The sequence below is a fragment of the Labrus bergylta genome, chromosome 4 (assembly GCF_963930695.1).
Source record: "Labrus bergylta chromosome 4, fLabBer1.1, whole genome shotgun sequence".
NCBI lineage: Eukaryota > Metazoa > Chordata > Actinopteri > Labriformes > Labridae > Labrus > Labrus bergylta.
In genome coordinates, this window is record NC_089198.1 from 10,742,134 (window position 1) to 10,758,315 (window position 16,182).

Consider the following 16,182-nt stretch of genomic DNA (forward strand, 5'->3'; position numbering starts at 1 on the left):
GAGTAGTCTTTATTACTATAATTATTTTTCCACTCTCACCCTATTTACCTCTCATCACTCTTTTTCTGCATCCTGTATTGTTAAATTTGTACCCTTTATTTAGCCTATTATTGAGCTTCTGTAACAATTTACTATATCAATAAAAGTTAGGCTACCTTAGAACAGAAGGATGTGTAGAACATAATATAAAGCAGGGATGAAATGTGAAAACATTTAAACAAATGAACATAGGACCATTACTTGCTTGATTACTTTTTTTCTTTTTTTCCTAGATTCAGGAAACGCGTCGATTTCTGAGAAGAGTAAATACAAAACTGTCATGGTAACCGCGTAGCAGTTGCTTGGTAACGCACACAAATAGTTTGAAGGCGCGATGATTCAGACAAGAGCGCTGACAAATATTTAACTTTATCACGGTCCGTGTCGATGGTAACCCCAGAGGAGAGGCTTGAAATACAGATGACGACATTGTTGTTAGTCACATTTAACGGAGGGGGGGTTTCCATGACTTAATCAGCAACATTTCGATTACTTCTTTGCTTTAGGGTATGTTCTTGTTAGGTTACAAATAAGATTACTTTTTATTTTATTTTATTTTATTTTTTAATACATTTTTTCAACACAGTTTTTAAGCTGTAGCCTATCCAGTCGTCATTATGTGTCGTAATGAATGGCGTTTAAAAAAAAAACAAAAAACTGTTTTTTTGTTTTGTTTTGTTGACACATAGGACCCACGTGCAGGCTAATCTTCTAACACAACGACATTGGTTACTTATAAAAAATACATTTTTAGCCTATTTTAATTCTGTCCATGCTGAAGCTGCAGGCTATGAAAATGTAAAACACAAATCAAGGCAGTAACGTTGAGAGGATGTGAACTTCAGCTGCACTTCACTGGGTGTGTCCAGCAGGCTGGAGGAGCAAGAAGGAGGAGGAGAGTCAGGCAGATGTGAATAACGGTGCAGACATTTGATTCCTTATTTGGTTTTCTGGGCGGGGAGCTCTCTACTCTGAGCTGCTGGGCATCGAGCTGAGGACTTACAATCCACCACTGGTCGTCCTGGAGCACAGAGACTATCTGCAGCCAAGAAACAGGAAGGTAAGCAACAATGTAACACTAGCTATGATGATTGTGCAGAATAAGGAAACAGATTTTTAAAGATTGATAATGTGAACTTTTGCCGGAGAACAACTTGTTGCATCTTGCTTACCTGCATGCTTCATGGGAAGAATGTAATAATAATACTGAGCAGCCCAGAATTTTGCATGTTAGAGGACGTTTTCACAGTAAAAAAAAAAAAAACAACAAAAAAAACATTTTATTGTTTTTAAATTTTACAGCTAAGCATTTGTCCACTCCTAAAATGAGTAAAATGGAACTTTCCTCAATAGTTTTTCTGTGTTTTGCATCAGTTTGTGTCAGTTGCAGCGTGGTGTAGTGTATGTGGTGTGAGCTGGGTGCGGCAGGCACACCCACCTTCACTGTCAATGAATGAACCACAGAGGCAGCCTGAACAAACCGCTGTCACAGTGTCACAAGTTGGCTTGAGGGGACTTTTACTGTCTCTTTCAAGGTTTTTGGAAGTTTTGTAAACAAGCCTAAGTTGTGTCGAAAGAATTTAGTCAGAGTCTGATAAAAAAAAAAACAGCCTCTTAATTAAGTAGGTTTGGCAAGTCAGGTAAAAAAGAAAAAGAAAAAAGGTGTTAAGTGTTTCTTTAGGCATTGGGTATCTTTTAAAGGTCTTCAGATTGTTTACCAGTGTGGTAAAAAAAAGGTAGTCTGGTGAATATTGTTGGGAACTTTTTATGTTTTTTAATAGTTCAAATGTGAACATTTAGCATTTTTAAAAATCACACAATGGCAGGTAATATACCAACATAAATCTCTCACACACACACACACACACACACACACACACACACACACACACACACACACACACACACACTGAGACGGTTCGATAACAGAGCTCCTCCTGTGCTTCGACCCAACGATCCCCTGTAAGTGGATTATAGGTAAAATCAAGTTAGGGATGTTCTGTCATGACAACCAAACAAGCAGCGCGTATGACCCCAGTCAGTGCCTGAGAGAAACATTTGCATAGTTAGATTTGTGTGTGTGTGTGTCTCAGTTGAAGTGTGTGTTTGTGTGTACGTGCAGGACAACCTCCTGTTGCATGAACAAGTGAACGTGCATAGAAGCATGATATCGTCACATCCTGTTTGCTGTCCCGCTGCCATCATGAGGTGTGAACCCTATTTTCAGCACTTCTTCCCCTCTTTGTATGATCCTGCCCTGATTTCCATGCTGACCTGCAAAAAAAAAAAAGGACACATTTTCCAAACTGTACTCCTGTTTCCTTCTCTATTCTTCTGTCATTTTCCTCTCAAATTTCTTTCCTGACTCGATTCCATAATCAACAAAAAAGTAAATGCAGCCGAAGTGGCGCGATTGATTTTTCCATTACGACCCTCGGTATACGTTTATTTTGAGTGGTTTACATGAGGCATAATTGGTACCCTGACTTTAAAGCTGGAGTGGGAGCATTGAGCTAGGAGAAGAAGGGAGGGAGGGAGAAAGAGGAACAACTGATGGAAAAGAGAGGGAGTAACCACCAAATGAGACTATAAGGAGGGAAGGAAAGGAAAAGGAAAAAAGGAAAGGAAAGAACTTGGCAGATGTGACAAAGTTAGCAGTTGTTTCGGCAGCAGCCAGACTGCCGCACATCTGGAACGCATCAGTAAGTTGGAAAATCTTACAAGAATTAAGAGAGGAAGGGGGAGAGAAAGGAGGAGTGGTGAAAGACAGGGGGCCCAGTGGTGACTCATTTCTCTGCTATTCCACTCCATCACCGTGTTTAAACTTTGTGTCCTTGTGGAGCCGAAGCACAGGGCTTCCCCCGTGTTCCTCCCTCTTTTTTTTTTTTCACTCCCCTACTCTCACATCCACTCCCCGATGACCTCAAAGGAGTCGTCCTGCAGGGGATTCAGAGTTCACTTTTTCCATTTCTGTCTCTTTTTTTTTTTTGCACTTTCCTTTCCAGTCATCGCCTCACCACCAGTTCAGCGTCTCCCCTCCCCAGCCCTGCGTGTTTTATCGGTGTCTAATGGAACTAATGTAAACAGGCCTTTTTCTCCTTGTTTACAACTGTCTCCTAATATAAACTGAGAGCGCAGCGCTGGAGGGGCCAAGTGGGCGATGGGTGTCAGGAGGGGTGGGAGGAGCAGGCAAGCCAGTGTGGTCATGGTGTTTATGAACTGTGAAAATGTCTATCTTATCTCATTAAATGTCTCTTTTCACTTCAAATCTTACTTTTTTTCCCAGATGCCTGCAACTAACAAGCAACAAGCAACTTTAAAGTTCTACTGTTGAGCCCCTGAGAGATGTAAAACGTGCAGAAATGCTGTCCGATATCAGAAAACATTCAGCAAAAACATCAGATGTCCCCCTCAGAATCTAAATTAATTTCATACATACATCATTATGCATCAACATTCAATAGACACCAATTGATAACGAGAAGGAGAATTCATACTTTACTGTTCTAACAGTGAGATCACAGTGTAATGTAGTTGCACAACCTGTTAAGGTTTGAGTAATTTGTAAGAACAGGGAAAAACCCCTTCACTTCCTTTGCATTAGTTGCAGCTGTTTGCAGACATTTCCCACCTGGTCTCGAGTCAATGTCCATAATTCATGTTGAAAATGTGACGTACTAAAGTTATCTGATAGGGTACCAAGAAAAGTAGTTGAGTCACATCAACCACAAAGTTAAGATTAGAGATAAGGTTTTGCATCCTGGTTACTTGTCAAACAACAACTAAACAAATCAAGCTCAAAGAAACACTCAAATAAATGAAGCAAATGAAATGAAAAAACAAAACGATAAGATACGCAACATAACAAAAGAAATGAAACAAAATGAAACAAAGGGATATGGTATGATAGGAAACAAAACAAAATAAAACGATACGATATGATTCTATACTACATGATATGATACAATAGGACTGGAGTATAAAACGATAATTATGGCGATATAATTGTGGCCTGGGTGATAACGCAACAACGATAATAAGCGTTTTCCTACACTGTGTTTAAGATGGGGAAATGTTCATGTTCCAGTAAACTTTGTCATGTTCTGACAATTAAGAATAATGAAACCACAATTAACCATCTGGCTTCTTCACCTTTCACTGAGGAGCAAAAATCAGCCTTTACATTTAAACGAAATAATGATTTGACATCGACTTATGACATGTTTATATTGTGACATCGGCCAGCCCTATTATATACGATATGCTTTATTGTCCTCTTGAAGGGAAGTTTCTGTTATCTTTAAAACCTCTGAGAGCTTTGTGTCTTTTTCTTTTTAACAATAAAAAACTCCTGAATAAATGAAACAAATCGATATTTAAGTTAGGCAAACCATTTCCCTAGGAATGTTTAAAACCTAGTTTAATATTTAAAAAAAACACAGCTTATCCTTAAAGGTGTACTGAGTTATGTGGCTTTACCTTCCCTTCCAGCTAAGCCAAGCCCGCTGGAAATGGCAAAAAATATGAATAAATAAAAAGTTCACTGCAACTGCTTTAGGGGACTTTAAGAAGCTGTTTCTTTTCTTAGAGTTCAACATTGGTCTCTAGATTCAGAGACTTGTTACACGCTGCTAACATTAGTATGCAGTATAAATGAAGTCTGTGGGAGTGGGAGTGGAACAAGTGAAGAGGGTCATGTTTACAGCGTGATGACAGACACACTGTAGGGTCGCTGGAGGTTGCTGCGCCATGCCCGTCAACAACGACCATGACCATAGGGGGAATGTGAGGGTGAAAGCAGTCTGCACTCTGGACAGGAATGCTGTTGGCAAAGCAGACTAAAGTTTGATGCGAGGAAGAAAAATACTAACACCAGTGTTCACCAGCTGATTTGACGAGACCTAAAATGTGCTGCGATGCGTGTTTCCACAGTGCAGTCTTTATTCCTGTCGTAATTGTGTTTTCAAGGTTTCACTTGTTGCTTCAACTGTTCATGGACGGCACAATAACAACATTGTGTGTTCCAGAAATCTCAAGTGGGAGTATATGGAGACAGTTTGAGCAAAGTTACAAGCTGTTGCCCTCATGTGGATATATCCTGTACTCAATCTAAAGGTCATAACAATTACATCAGAACTACGTTTACTAATTCTCTTTTTTTTTTCCTTACAGTTCTCTCTGCCTTCTTTGAGCAGCAGATGGTGAAAGTCTGAGGAAGTGACGCTCTAAAAAAAGAAGTAACTCATACCCTACAGGAACATTCTTCTCATCGCCTACTCAATCTCCCATTATGGCTATAGTCGTCCAATCCAGCCCCCTCCTATGGACACGGTTGGCCGCCATGGTCTTCTCCTGCGTGGCCTTCTCCGTGGCCGTCCACGGCGCCCGTGTCTTCCACGGCACCGGTGACTGGTGCATCTTCTGCTGGGCCTTCTCCTTTGCCGGCACTCTGCTCGTCCTCCTGGTGGAACTGTTTGGCCTTCAGACCAGAGCGCCCGTCTCCTGGAAGAACTTCCCCATCACCTTTGCCTGTTACGCCGCCTTGCTCTGCCTGTCCGCCTCCATCATCTTCCCGCTCTACTTCCTCAAAGGCAGTGGAGGTCAGAGCGAGATCCGCGACTACCGCATCGTGGCGACCGTCTTCTCCTGCCTGGCCACCATCGCCTACATGAGCGAGGTGAGCATCAGCAAGGCGCGTCCAGGAGAGGTGGCGGGCTACATGGCCACCGCCCCCGGCCTGTTGAAAGTCTGCGAGACCTTCGTGGCCTGCATCATCTTCGTCTTCATCAGCGACCCCGTGTTGTACGACCGCCACCATGCGCTCAAGTACTGCATGTCCGTCTACTGCATCTGCTTCATCTTGTCAGCGGCCATCATCCTGCTCTGCATTGGCGAATGCACCGGCTGCCTTCCTTTCCCATTTGCTCGTTTCCTGTCCGCCTACGCCCTGCTGGCGGTCGTCCTATATCTGTCTGCAACCATCATCTGGCCCATCTTTAATTTTGATCCCAACAATGGCGGATCGAAACAAAGGCCCTACAACTGCAGCAGCGCAATTGGTGTCTGCACATGGGATAAGTGCTTAACGGTGGCCGTGCTCACCGCACTTAACTTCATCCTCTACCTGGTGGATCTGATCTACTCCACCCGCCTGGTGTTTGTCAGCGCCTGAGTGGAGAAAGAGCTCGCCAGAACCGCAGTTAGCTCCAGATAAGATTCAAATTTGGCATTTTTGTAAAAGTTTCTGAACGCGCTATTAAATACAGTACAGTGCTTCAAAGCAAATATGTCTCGTCTGTTGGTTCAGTTGAATCCACAAAAGCTGAAGGAGGTTTTTGGGGCGTAATCGCAGCGGACTGACGCTGACAATATGTTTGATACTTCAGTACTTTGTGATTCCATGTTTTAGAACGATACAATCTGATATTTTAATGATCAATCGATAAGAGCACCAAAGCTTTACAAAAACCAAAAATCAGAAACAGGAATATCTTTTGGTTTTGACTTGTTGTAGCATACATCAGTTTAAATACTTTTATCCTTAAAACCCCATAGCAGACTGTTGGAGTCATACCCAAACTAGTTTTTTTGCAAAATTGTTGTGTAACTCAATTTGCAGTTCCAAATTTGCAAAGAGTTTACTGCAGTCCTAAAGTTGTCCAAAGTGCTTCTGTAGTAGTCGAGGATGTACCAGATAATGCTCTGGAGGAAGTAAACATGGCAAGTTCGGCTGTCTGGTTTAAGTAGTCAAATAAAAAGGTTTACGTTTTGATGCCCTCAAACTCAACAGACGTGCCAAATTTGATTTTGTGTGGAGTGTACTGCCCGCCTTAGGACCACAGAGATAGAAGAGGTGGAGAGGCTGTGTTATTGGATATGTTTACACGTACATCAATATTCCCTTAAATTACAGAGGCTTTCTGTTCATGTGTGGGAGCGAGGAAATGTCAATCTCAGAGGCCTTGATAGACTTGTGTCTTGGCTTTGAGAGACCTGAATGTTATTGCTGGAACATGCTGATACTAAAAACCTTTATTTCTCCAGTAATAACCCTTGTTAGCAGTTGTAATAGTCAAGTAAAAAGATTGCATCATGTATAAGGTGTTATGGATCTGGATATAAGTAAGCTATAAAAAGAATCTCAAGCTCAGCCCCATACACTCCAAACATATTCTGTGTTAAAATACAAAGAAAAACCTAAGACGATGGCGTCTCATGTGATTTTGTTTTAATTTTTTGTATATTTTTTATGTCAGTGCTCTGCCTTAAGTTTGTTTTCTATAAAAAAAGATTGCCGAGCAGTATTCTTTTTCTTGCTGAATAAAATACATTATATTATAGAAACATATAAAAACAAGAAAAGACATATTTGAAGATTTCAAATTGGCAAACCAACTTATCCAAGTCCAAGTTTCAAACCTGTTTATTTTTAAAAAGTGTTGTTGTTAACTGATCAGATTGTGATTGTCCTATTTACACAGCTCTTAGACAAGGACAAGTTGGTAAAAAGGTATTGCTAGGCTACATGATAAATGCTAGGCTAGCTTTTTTTTTCTCTGTTATGTATGTGCATATGCATGCTTCAATGAATGGCAAGAATATATATGTTCATATGCAAAAGTGTGGATTTAAAAACAATGTTTAAAGTGCACTTAATCTTGGTCCGGTAGTGGTTAAATTCCAGGTGTCTCCAAATGCCAAGAAACTGGTTAATAACAACTTCCATCACTTAAAGATTGGATCTATTGGCTTTGTACTGCTGTAATACAGAGAAAAATGTATTTAAGGGTGATTTTTCTCTTCCTCAATGTTGTTAGTGCCATATTCAACTTTTTATAGTCCACTGTCTGTGTTTTGTGCTACTCCACATCAATGTTATAGGAAGACATAATCCAGTGTTTCAATAAAACCACATGGTAAACAGATGGGTGTGTGTGTGTGTGTTTTTCTTTTTTCGTATATTTAACTTTTTATGTTCAAGGCCAAATCACCAAGTTTCTTGATTTTGCCATGCTACAAAGGGATCTCGTTGACAACAACTGTCGGCACAACTTTGGTCCCGACTGTCCATAGAACTGCTGTTTTGTTTGAAAGGAAAGTGTTCAAAAACATTTGAATCCAACAAACTATGGTGATCACCTGACATTACTGCTAGTGTCACAATGACAATATTTTCATTCTGAAGCGAAACATCTCAACTACTATTGGATAACATTTTATTTCAGACAATCCTGTTCCCTTCAGGAGAAACTTTTATAAATTGTGATGCCATAACTTTTCATCTGTGGCCATCATAAAGTCAGACATTTAATAAGTCAAATACTTAGAATTATGATTTGATAGGACATTGCCATAACATGTTAACATTTCAACATGCTAAATTAAGATAATAAGCACATTAGCTATGACATTGTGATGTAAACATGCAAACTTTAGCATTCAGCTCAAAGCACAGATGTTTCTCAAAATACTGCAAATAATTAAATTCATAGAGTTAATCAAATATTTCATTGAATTAATTTGCGTCAATATTTCTTCTAACTTCTGACTGATCGGATTACAGGAACATTTAAGATATCAATTATGTAAAATTCTGTACTTTAACATTCATACGTGATTATAATTCATTTGAAAAGGTTTGCTGAGACCACTGAGAATCAACACTCCTTGTTGCTTTCAGACACATTCAGGTCTTTATTTTGATTGGCAGATGAAAAAATGCACAGGGACTAATATTTGATGAAGTCTGGGTGACATCACCCATCGGTTACTGAAGGGTGCTCTGGAACCCTACCAATGGCGGTCGCCAGAAACTTAATTATGAATTACTATTATTCCTCATAAAATCTAAACTGGTGAGCTTTTAAAAAATTATCTTCCTTACATGTGTGCCGATGAAGACCTGAGCTTATCATAACCATTTTGTTGTTTGTACCAGGATTTAAACATGTTTATTTCTGCTGCAAAGATGGGAATTTTTGAATGGGTGTTTATGTGACTGCGGGGGCTTCTGAAACCAGCCCCTTGTGGACACTTGATGAACTGCAGGTTTTTGCACTTCTGCATAACACAAGCTAACTTCAAATTTCCGAGCTGCGTGCCTGCTACTAATGAATGTAATAGATCTGTAAAAACTGTCATTAATGTTGCCATACATTTAAAAACTTTCACAAGTGTTATAAATAAATGGATTTTACGAATAGTACAAAGGAACAAAAAGGCCTGTTTGACCTGAACGTTTCATCAGAATCTGCTCTATGCACACTTTTTATACTTCCCTGTATACTTAATCTCTCACTGTCCTTTCAACTTTCCCCACTTACTCCCTTCACAGTGAGATTCCCTTTAGCTCTCTGCAGATTGAACGACAATCTATAGATTTGTGACCCAGAGCCTTGACTGTCAGGAGGATTTACTACTTGGATACTACCACTTCTGAAGGCCAGAGAGGAACACAGTAAACATTTCAGCCTCCTAGTATACAGCGGCCAGGAAAGGAGGCGACAAAATGACGCCCAGTTCTGACACAATAACATGTCATGTAGTTTGTTTTGTTTAAGGAAAGGGTTTAACCCTCAGGCAGGGAAACACCGCAATATCAAGCCCAACCACACTGGTATGTAAGGAGTCATAGAAAATATCTCTCTTCAAAGTGTTGTAATATTAAAGAGTCGGAAAAAGCTTAAAGGGACATGTGTGTCCGGCTTTCAGAGATGTGTTGACAGGCATAACATTTTATATTTAGAGGTTTTTGTTAAATCATTATTTTTGATCAAAATTATTATTCAATCCTTTATCTCAGCTTTTCTCTTTATTTAGGTCTCCTCCTATCCCTATCAGTAAAAATGTTAACTGTCCATCCTTTCAATTTGGCCTTTTTAAATGGATTTTAATAAGATTTAGGTACATTTTCTTTTGTTTTCAAAGAATCTCTCTGTGAGCTTTACATTCTTCTGACTCTGTTAAATCCTTCAAAAAGCAGCTAAGTTTATGTTTAGACAGGCCTATGATTGATCATATCCACCCAGTCTACCTAATGATCTATGTTTTACTGTGCCAACTATTGTTCCTGGTCATAGCTGTTGTCATGACATAATGTCGGCCCATGAACTACTTGTTTGTTCCTGTTTTTATGTATGTTATAATTTGTTGATGTAAAGCACTTTGTGACCTTTGTATATGGAAAGTGTGTATATAAGTGTGTATAGTGTGTATACATAAACTACACTATCTAAATACTTACTTTGCTGCTCTTGTATTGAGTGAAAAAAAGTCACGAGGAGTTTCTGTTGAAACTAAATTGATTCTCTCTGCCTTCCCACTCTGACCCATAAAAAGAACAAAGAGTGTAAGTCATCAGCACAACAATAGCTTGATACAATCTCAAACGGGGAGGCCATAGAAAGAACTCTAAAACCCAGCATCTTGTTTCCACTCTTATGGATGTGTTTTGTTCCCAAACTCTGCCAAGACTCGAGTGTCTAACAACGAGCACACTTGAATGACGACACAAAACACAACTGAAAACATGCTGCTAATTAAAACAGACACAGATATGTGGAGTGGTTGGAAAGGCCTGACATTCCTTCAGTGCTGAGGCACATGCTTCCTCGTCTTCCCACAGACACAGCTTGTAGCCCTCTGCTTGGCTTCAGCCCTGAACCTATTTTCTTTCCAAACTGTGAGTCTCAAATAAAAACAGCTGTGCAAGCTCTTCTGAGCTGAAAGTGAAGTAATTTGTTGGGTTGTTAATCCCTAACATGCTCATTTACAGTAATTTTAACACATTTGTGTCATCTGACTCTACATTGACCCCTGGGTGTGTTGTAATTTGGTGCTACCAGGAAAGGATCTCCTGTTTTCCACGGGTTGTAAAGGGGAACTTGACCAGATTAACAAATGGAGGTCAGTTTATTTGTCAGGGGAAGAACTACTAAGGCCTGTGAGAAAACAAGTTATGGTTTCATAGGGGTCATGTGCAGGACTATTTCTTGGAAGGCGCAGTGAAGTAGACTATGTTGACATGGCAGCCACTTTCCCCCTTACATTGGGGTTGGAGGCTCAAACGCTGTTATAATATTTTATTGCTGTTTTCCAGATTGTCGTATATATGTGGGAAATCCCAAAAATTTAAAGTTATTATAAAGGCCACTTTTCCAGTAATGTTATAATCCATTAGCTAAGGCCATACAAAAGGCCCATGATCGCATTTTAGCCCCTTTCTGGCTAATACACCTGTTGGCTAGGAAGTGGCTGAATGCTAAAACTACCTTTTAAATATGTTAGCATATAGGATTATAGGGACGGCGTACACAGACTTAACTCAGTAAATACATCATATTTGATAACTCAATAGATACTATCACAACCGCTAACAAATAAGCGGTTCCTTGCTAACATTACTTTGCTATGAAAAAGGTTATGTTAGCATTGTTTTTGCCACTGCTAGCAAACAGTGAAATTGGCTAGGGTGCGGCGTCATTGTAGCTTCATTGTTGGAAGCGAGCAGGTTATCAAATATGTTGTTTTTACTTTAAATATAAACTCATGGTCCCTCCAGATTTTTACTTTTCATCCCATTTCTCCTATTTTAAATCAAATAGGGGAGTATCAGATTGCCTGATAACATACAACTTAAAACATAAAGAAATAGTTGTTTTTTTATTTTTTTAGCTTCCAACCCTGTGAAGTCTGAGGAAAATGTCAGATGTGTAAACATGGTGAAGTAAGAGTATTTGCACTAACTGGTTAAAGTGTGGTGGTAGAGGGGGGATATACAGTATATTTTGTTTAGTGAAGTCTGTGTGCTACATCTGAGTATTATAGGCCTATTTGTCACTTTAGTTGCCTGCTTTGCTAAGAAAACAAAACTCTTCTAAGCATTATATCAGCACTGGGGTCATTGCACAAATCTTAATCGTTTCAAAAACCAATCCTAACATGGAAATAGCATGACTAATATAGCACAATTAGCTCAGTGAAAAGGACTGCAGCTCAAATGTAACAGCACATTCTGACTCTGCTCGTTCTTGGATGCAAAGGTACATTATTTTTTGCTTTGTTAGCCAAGGGAAACAACATGATGAGCATTGCACAATCCAGTTAGTGAGGAAAAGCTCCAGCTGACATTACTCCCACACATTGACCTATTTCTTGCCAGTTTTGGAAAAGAGACCTTTAGACGTGACAGATCATGAGGAAAGCATCAGTCTACTTTAGTCTAACAAGAGCGATAATGCCATTAGCCTACGAAGAGATTAAAAAGATTAAAAAGAAGCTGCTTTTTTTAATCTTATTTGTAGATTTAGAAATCTATGTTTGGTGGACAAAAGTCAAATTAGCCTTTTTCCTTATTAGTCCAACTTTAATCCATCGCTGTAGTTTGTAGCTCTGAGCCATTCCCGTCACTGCCCTCCGGTGGTCAGAACTGTCATCACACTTAGTAAAGCTAAGCTATATTACTATCTGCTGTGCTTTAAACTGACAATACAGACATTCAGAATGGCTTTGTTCCTTTCAGATAACTCTTAGAAAATAAAGCAAATATGGATACCAAAAAAAAACTATTCCTTATAATCTGTGTCTTGTTTTAGTCCCCAAGGTTTTAAAGAATCTCTGGCTACCCATCTCCCCTCCTTTATTCAGTCAATAAATAATGTAAATCGTTTGTCCAGATGTCCTCTTACTATGCTAAATTACTCTAATGTGATTTGTGTGGTCCATTACTACTTCAGTTGTTCTGTACAGAAGAGAGAGCAAGAATTGAGCCTGCACTACGCTGGAAGATTTACGGCTAATGTTTTAATTTAGCTGCGGGTAACATTTCTTGGACAGGTTTTATGGTCTCACGTGGTACGATAGAAATCGGCTTTAAAAAAATGTAAAAATATAAATTGATTTTAGTTAATATAATTTACTGAATTTTACAGAGAAGAAGGTTAGCATTAGCATTCGGCTACTTCTCGAAAAGAAAAACAATTAATCTTTTCAAAGTATACATTTTATGGCAAGAAAAGTGTGCAATTGAAACAACAGGTCCTTATATTTCGAGTAGGAATTCATATGTATTTTATGTGACTGATAGTCTGATATGGTTAATTAAGGATTTTCACTTAGGCCTATGATGAAGTATTTTTACACAGTGATAGTTGTGGTTATATTTAAGTCAAGTTCTGGGTATTTCTTCTTTCACTGATTAAAGTCCATACAGAAGTGTATAAAGTCACATTAACAGGCAGCAGAAGCCAGCTCAGTATGGCTCCCACATACCTCAGTCATCCTATAGTTAGCTTGTCTTTTGGGACTGTGGCTTTCCAGTTTTAGAGGATGGCTTTAGACATAATAGGCTTTCTGTTAACACATACTGTAGAGGGGCACTTTTGATCTTAATGGAGGCATTTCCAGCTGGGTAGGCTACTTACAGACTTTTGTTTCATGAACCTGTACATGTCAGTCAAGCGGACTGACAGAGCTGCTGTCTCATGTTTGGGATTATACTGCCCCCTGCTGACACAAGACCAGTAGAGGAGCACAATAAGTTCCCAGATGCCAATACAAGAATTTACAACTCTTTCATTCAGCAGTTTGATTCTTGTAGAAAGGATTAAAAAAGTTTCAAAAAATACTCCCCCATATGGCGCTGTGTGTCATACTAAAACTAATTATTTCAGGAGCTCAGTTAAGTCAGTGTGACCTAAAATGTCTATTTATAGGATGGGAAAGTATGCTGTACAGGTAATATAAGGACAAATGAAGGTTTGTGTTTCTCAGCATCACATCAGAGACGGTAAAATACAGAATCTACAAGAGAAACCGCGAGAGACGTCAAGAATGTACGTCTTTAAACTGCGGTTAAAGATGTACATTTGGAGAGAGTGGAGAGAAATGCACATCGTAAGACACCAGTTTGCAGGTTGTTCTGTTTTAATTTGTTAATTTTTTTTCGAAAGTTCTTTTCTGTATAGCTGCTTTCTGTTTTCAGATATCTGATAGATTACACCAGAGGACTGTATCTAAATAATAATAAAAAAGAGTATACTGTATGTTCCCCAATCCTGCACAAAACACCTATCAGGACTATCAAGAATAGCAGTGGGAAAAAGACAATCTGAATACTAAAAGACACAACCATAGATCTCTATTGCTAAGTGGACTAACTGCAATTCCACTTGTTTATTCTGGATCTTATCAAGGTCTCAAAGGATGTATATGTGTGTGACCCTTTGAGCCATGCAGCTGCCAACTCCTGTCCATCAATAGTCTCTATGCTTTCTGGCCATCATTTCAAACTGACATCATTTATATATTGTGAATAGTGTAGCTGCATCATCACCATCTGTCTGCTGGTGGGGGGCTTCACCTACTTTTTTATCCTTGATGTGTTTCAGGAATCAAGACGTACTTAAAGATAGCAAACTGAGATGATCAAATCACAGGAAGGAGAATCTATAGCAACACACACACACACTTTTCATATACATTTAAATTAATTGAAAACTGCTAGCAGCATATTGCAACACAACTCTAATAGTTGATTTTAACACAAGTCCTGCTTCAGACAAAGCATGTTTTATTGTGCTTCATGTTTGAACAGCCTTTATTTTTCACTTGGACTTCAGCCGGAGTTTCTCCTGCCAGCTCGCTAGATTTTTTTTTTTTTTTATCACAGCTAGCCCGATTGAGCTGAAGTGAGAATGCAACAGGATGTAATCAGGAGAATTCAGTTTGAGAGAGTGGGAGAGGGTGGTGATGTTTATATCCTGTGACCGGTGCACTGTGCATAGACTGTACGACCAAGACCACTACGACCTCTTTGCACTGTAATTAAACAGGTGAATTAAGTTTTTATGTCTTTTGTTGATAGTGTGATTCCTTTTGAACTACAAGTAGCATCGATTTAAAGGCAAATATTCTCATTGTCTGCGTTGACTTTTTACCTCACGTCTTGCCTCAGGAGTTCCCCTGTCACACCTCCAGTTTGAAAGGGATGGTCTCCTGCTGTGAGGTGCATGTGTGAACAGCAAGGTCAGGAAAATGTACAGTGGGGGGGGAGGGTATGTCACCTCTCTAGACACACCCCTGTGGAGGAGATGAGCAGGAACAAAACAGAAAAGGAGAAACAAAACTGGAACTTTAAAATGTTTCTTGACGACTCCAAAAGTAAATAGATTGACTTTGGTTTAGCACCACAAACAAAACAGCTCCTGTGCAGTCTAATCTATAAAACGATCTTGTTTAAAAAGGAACGTATCAAATAACGTCGGTCGGCGGTTTGTGCTCGGAGACGTTCCTTCCATTATCTTTGCCACATTCACCCCTCATAAACTTTCCATGTGTAACGACCTTTCCTGAGCTGCAGCCAGAGAGAGAAAAAGCTGGACCTGGAACAGTCAGTGTCATGGAGGAGTTATGGCTGCAGATTCAAACAGAAAGTTCCTCTTTTTTTAAAACGTGTTCAAAGCTCCTCTCCAGCTTTATCTTTCCCTTACCATTAAGGCTTTCTTTTTTGGTCTCCGGCTCCTAACATGCCCATGTTTGGCTGCACTCGACCATTTGAGACTCATAAAACCGTCAAGAAAACATAGAATAGTCTTTTTGTTACATTAATGTATTTTTTACTGCTTTTCTGCTCGGCTATGATTACACATTTCTGCCTGTCTTTCTTGAGGCCACACTGGTTACAGTGGAAAGAAAATCAGACCTGTGAAGCATGAGAGCAGATTGAGTGAAATCTCAAACAGTTGGCTGATGATTTAAGGATGTGTGAGGTGTCTCGTGTCCCCCCCCCCCACCCCCAAGGTGGCACTGTTTCCTCCAGACGAACCCGCTCTGTTTACAGAGGAGCTAACAAACTATTTCTCATGCAAACCTTTCAAACAGCTTCGACAGACACAGCCGAGTCACATCAGCCTTTCATGAGGCCACACTACACGTTGAGGTCTCAACACTTTACATTTACACCAGCCTCAGACCCGACATCTACTGAGAGAAGATGGAGCGGAAACGTTGTTTTTTAAACTTTATCAATTAAATGAAGCTGGCTCGTAGCTGCATTGCAAACATCTGGAGGGAAGTCCAAAGTTTATAAAAAAGTATCCTAAATCCTGTCTCCATTACATTTCTGTAACTTTTTTTTACAGCTAG

General features: G+C 39.6%; 1 protein-coding gene across 1 annotated transcript; it reads left to right on the forward strand.

The window, feature by feature from the left end:
• The first annotated feature begins 944 nt into the window (after positions 1–944).
• myadmb (myeloid associated differentiation marker b) lies at positions 945–7,964 on the forward strand. Its single transcript, XM_020651973.3, has 2 exons — positions 945–1,099; positions 5,212–7,964. Exon 2 carries the CDS (start codon positions 5,330–5,332, stop codon positions 6,209–6,211), a length of 882 nt encoding a protein of 293 aa, XP_020507629.1. The 5' UTR covers positions 945–1,099; positions 5,212–5,329; the 3' UTR covers positions 6,212–7,964.
• Positions 7,965–16,182: the final 8,218 nt, after the last annotated feature.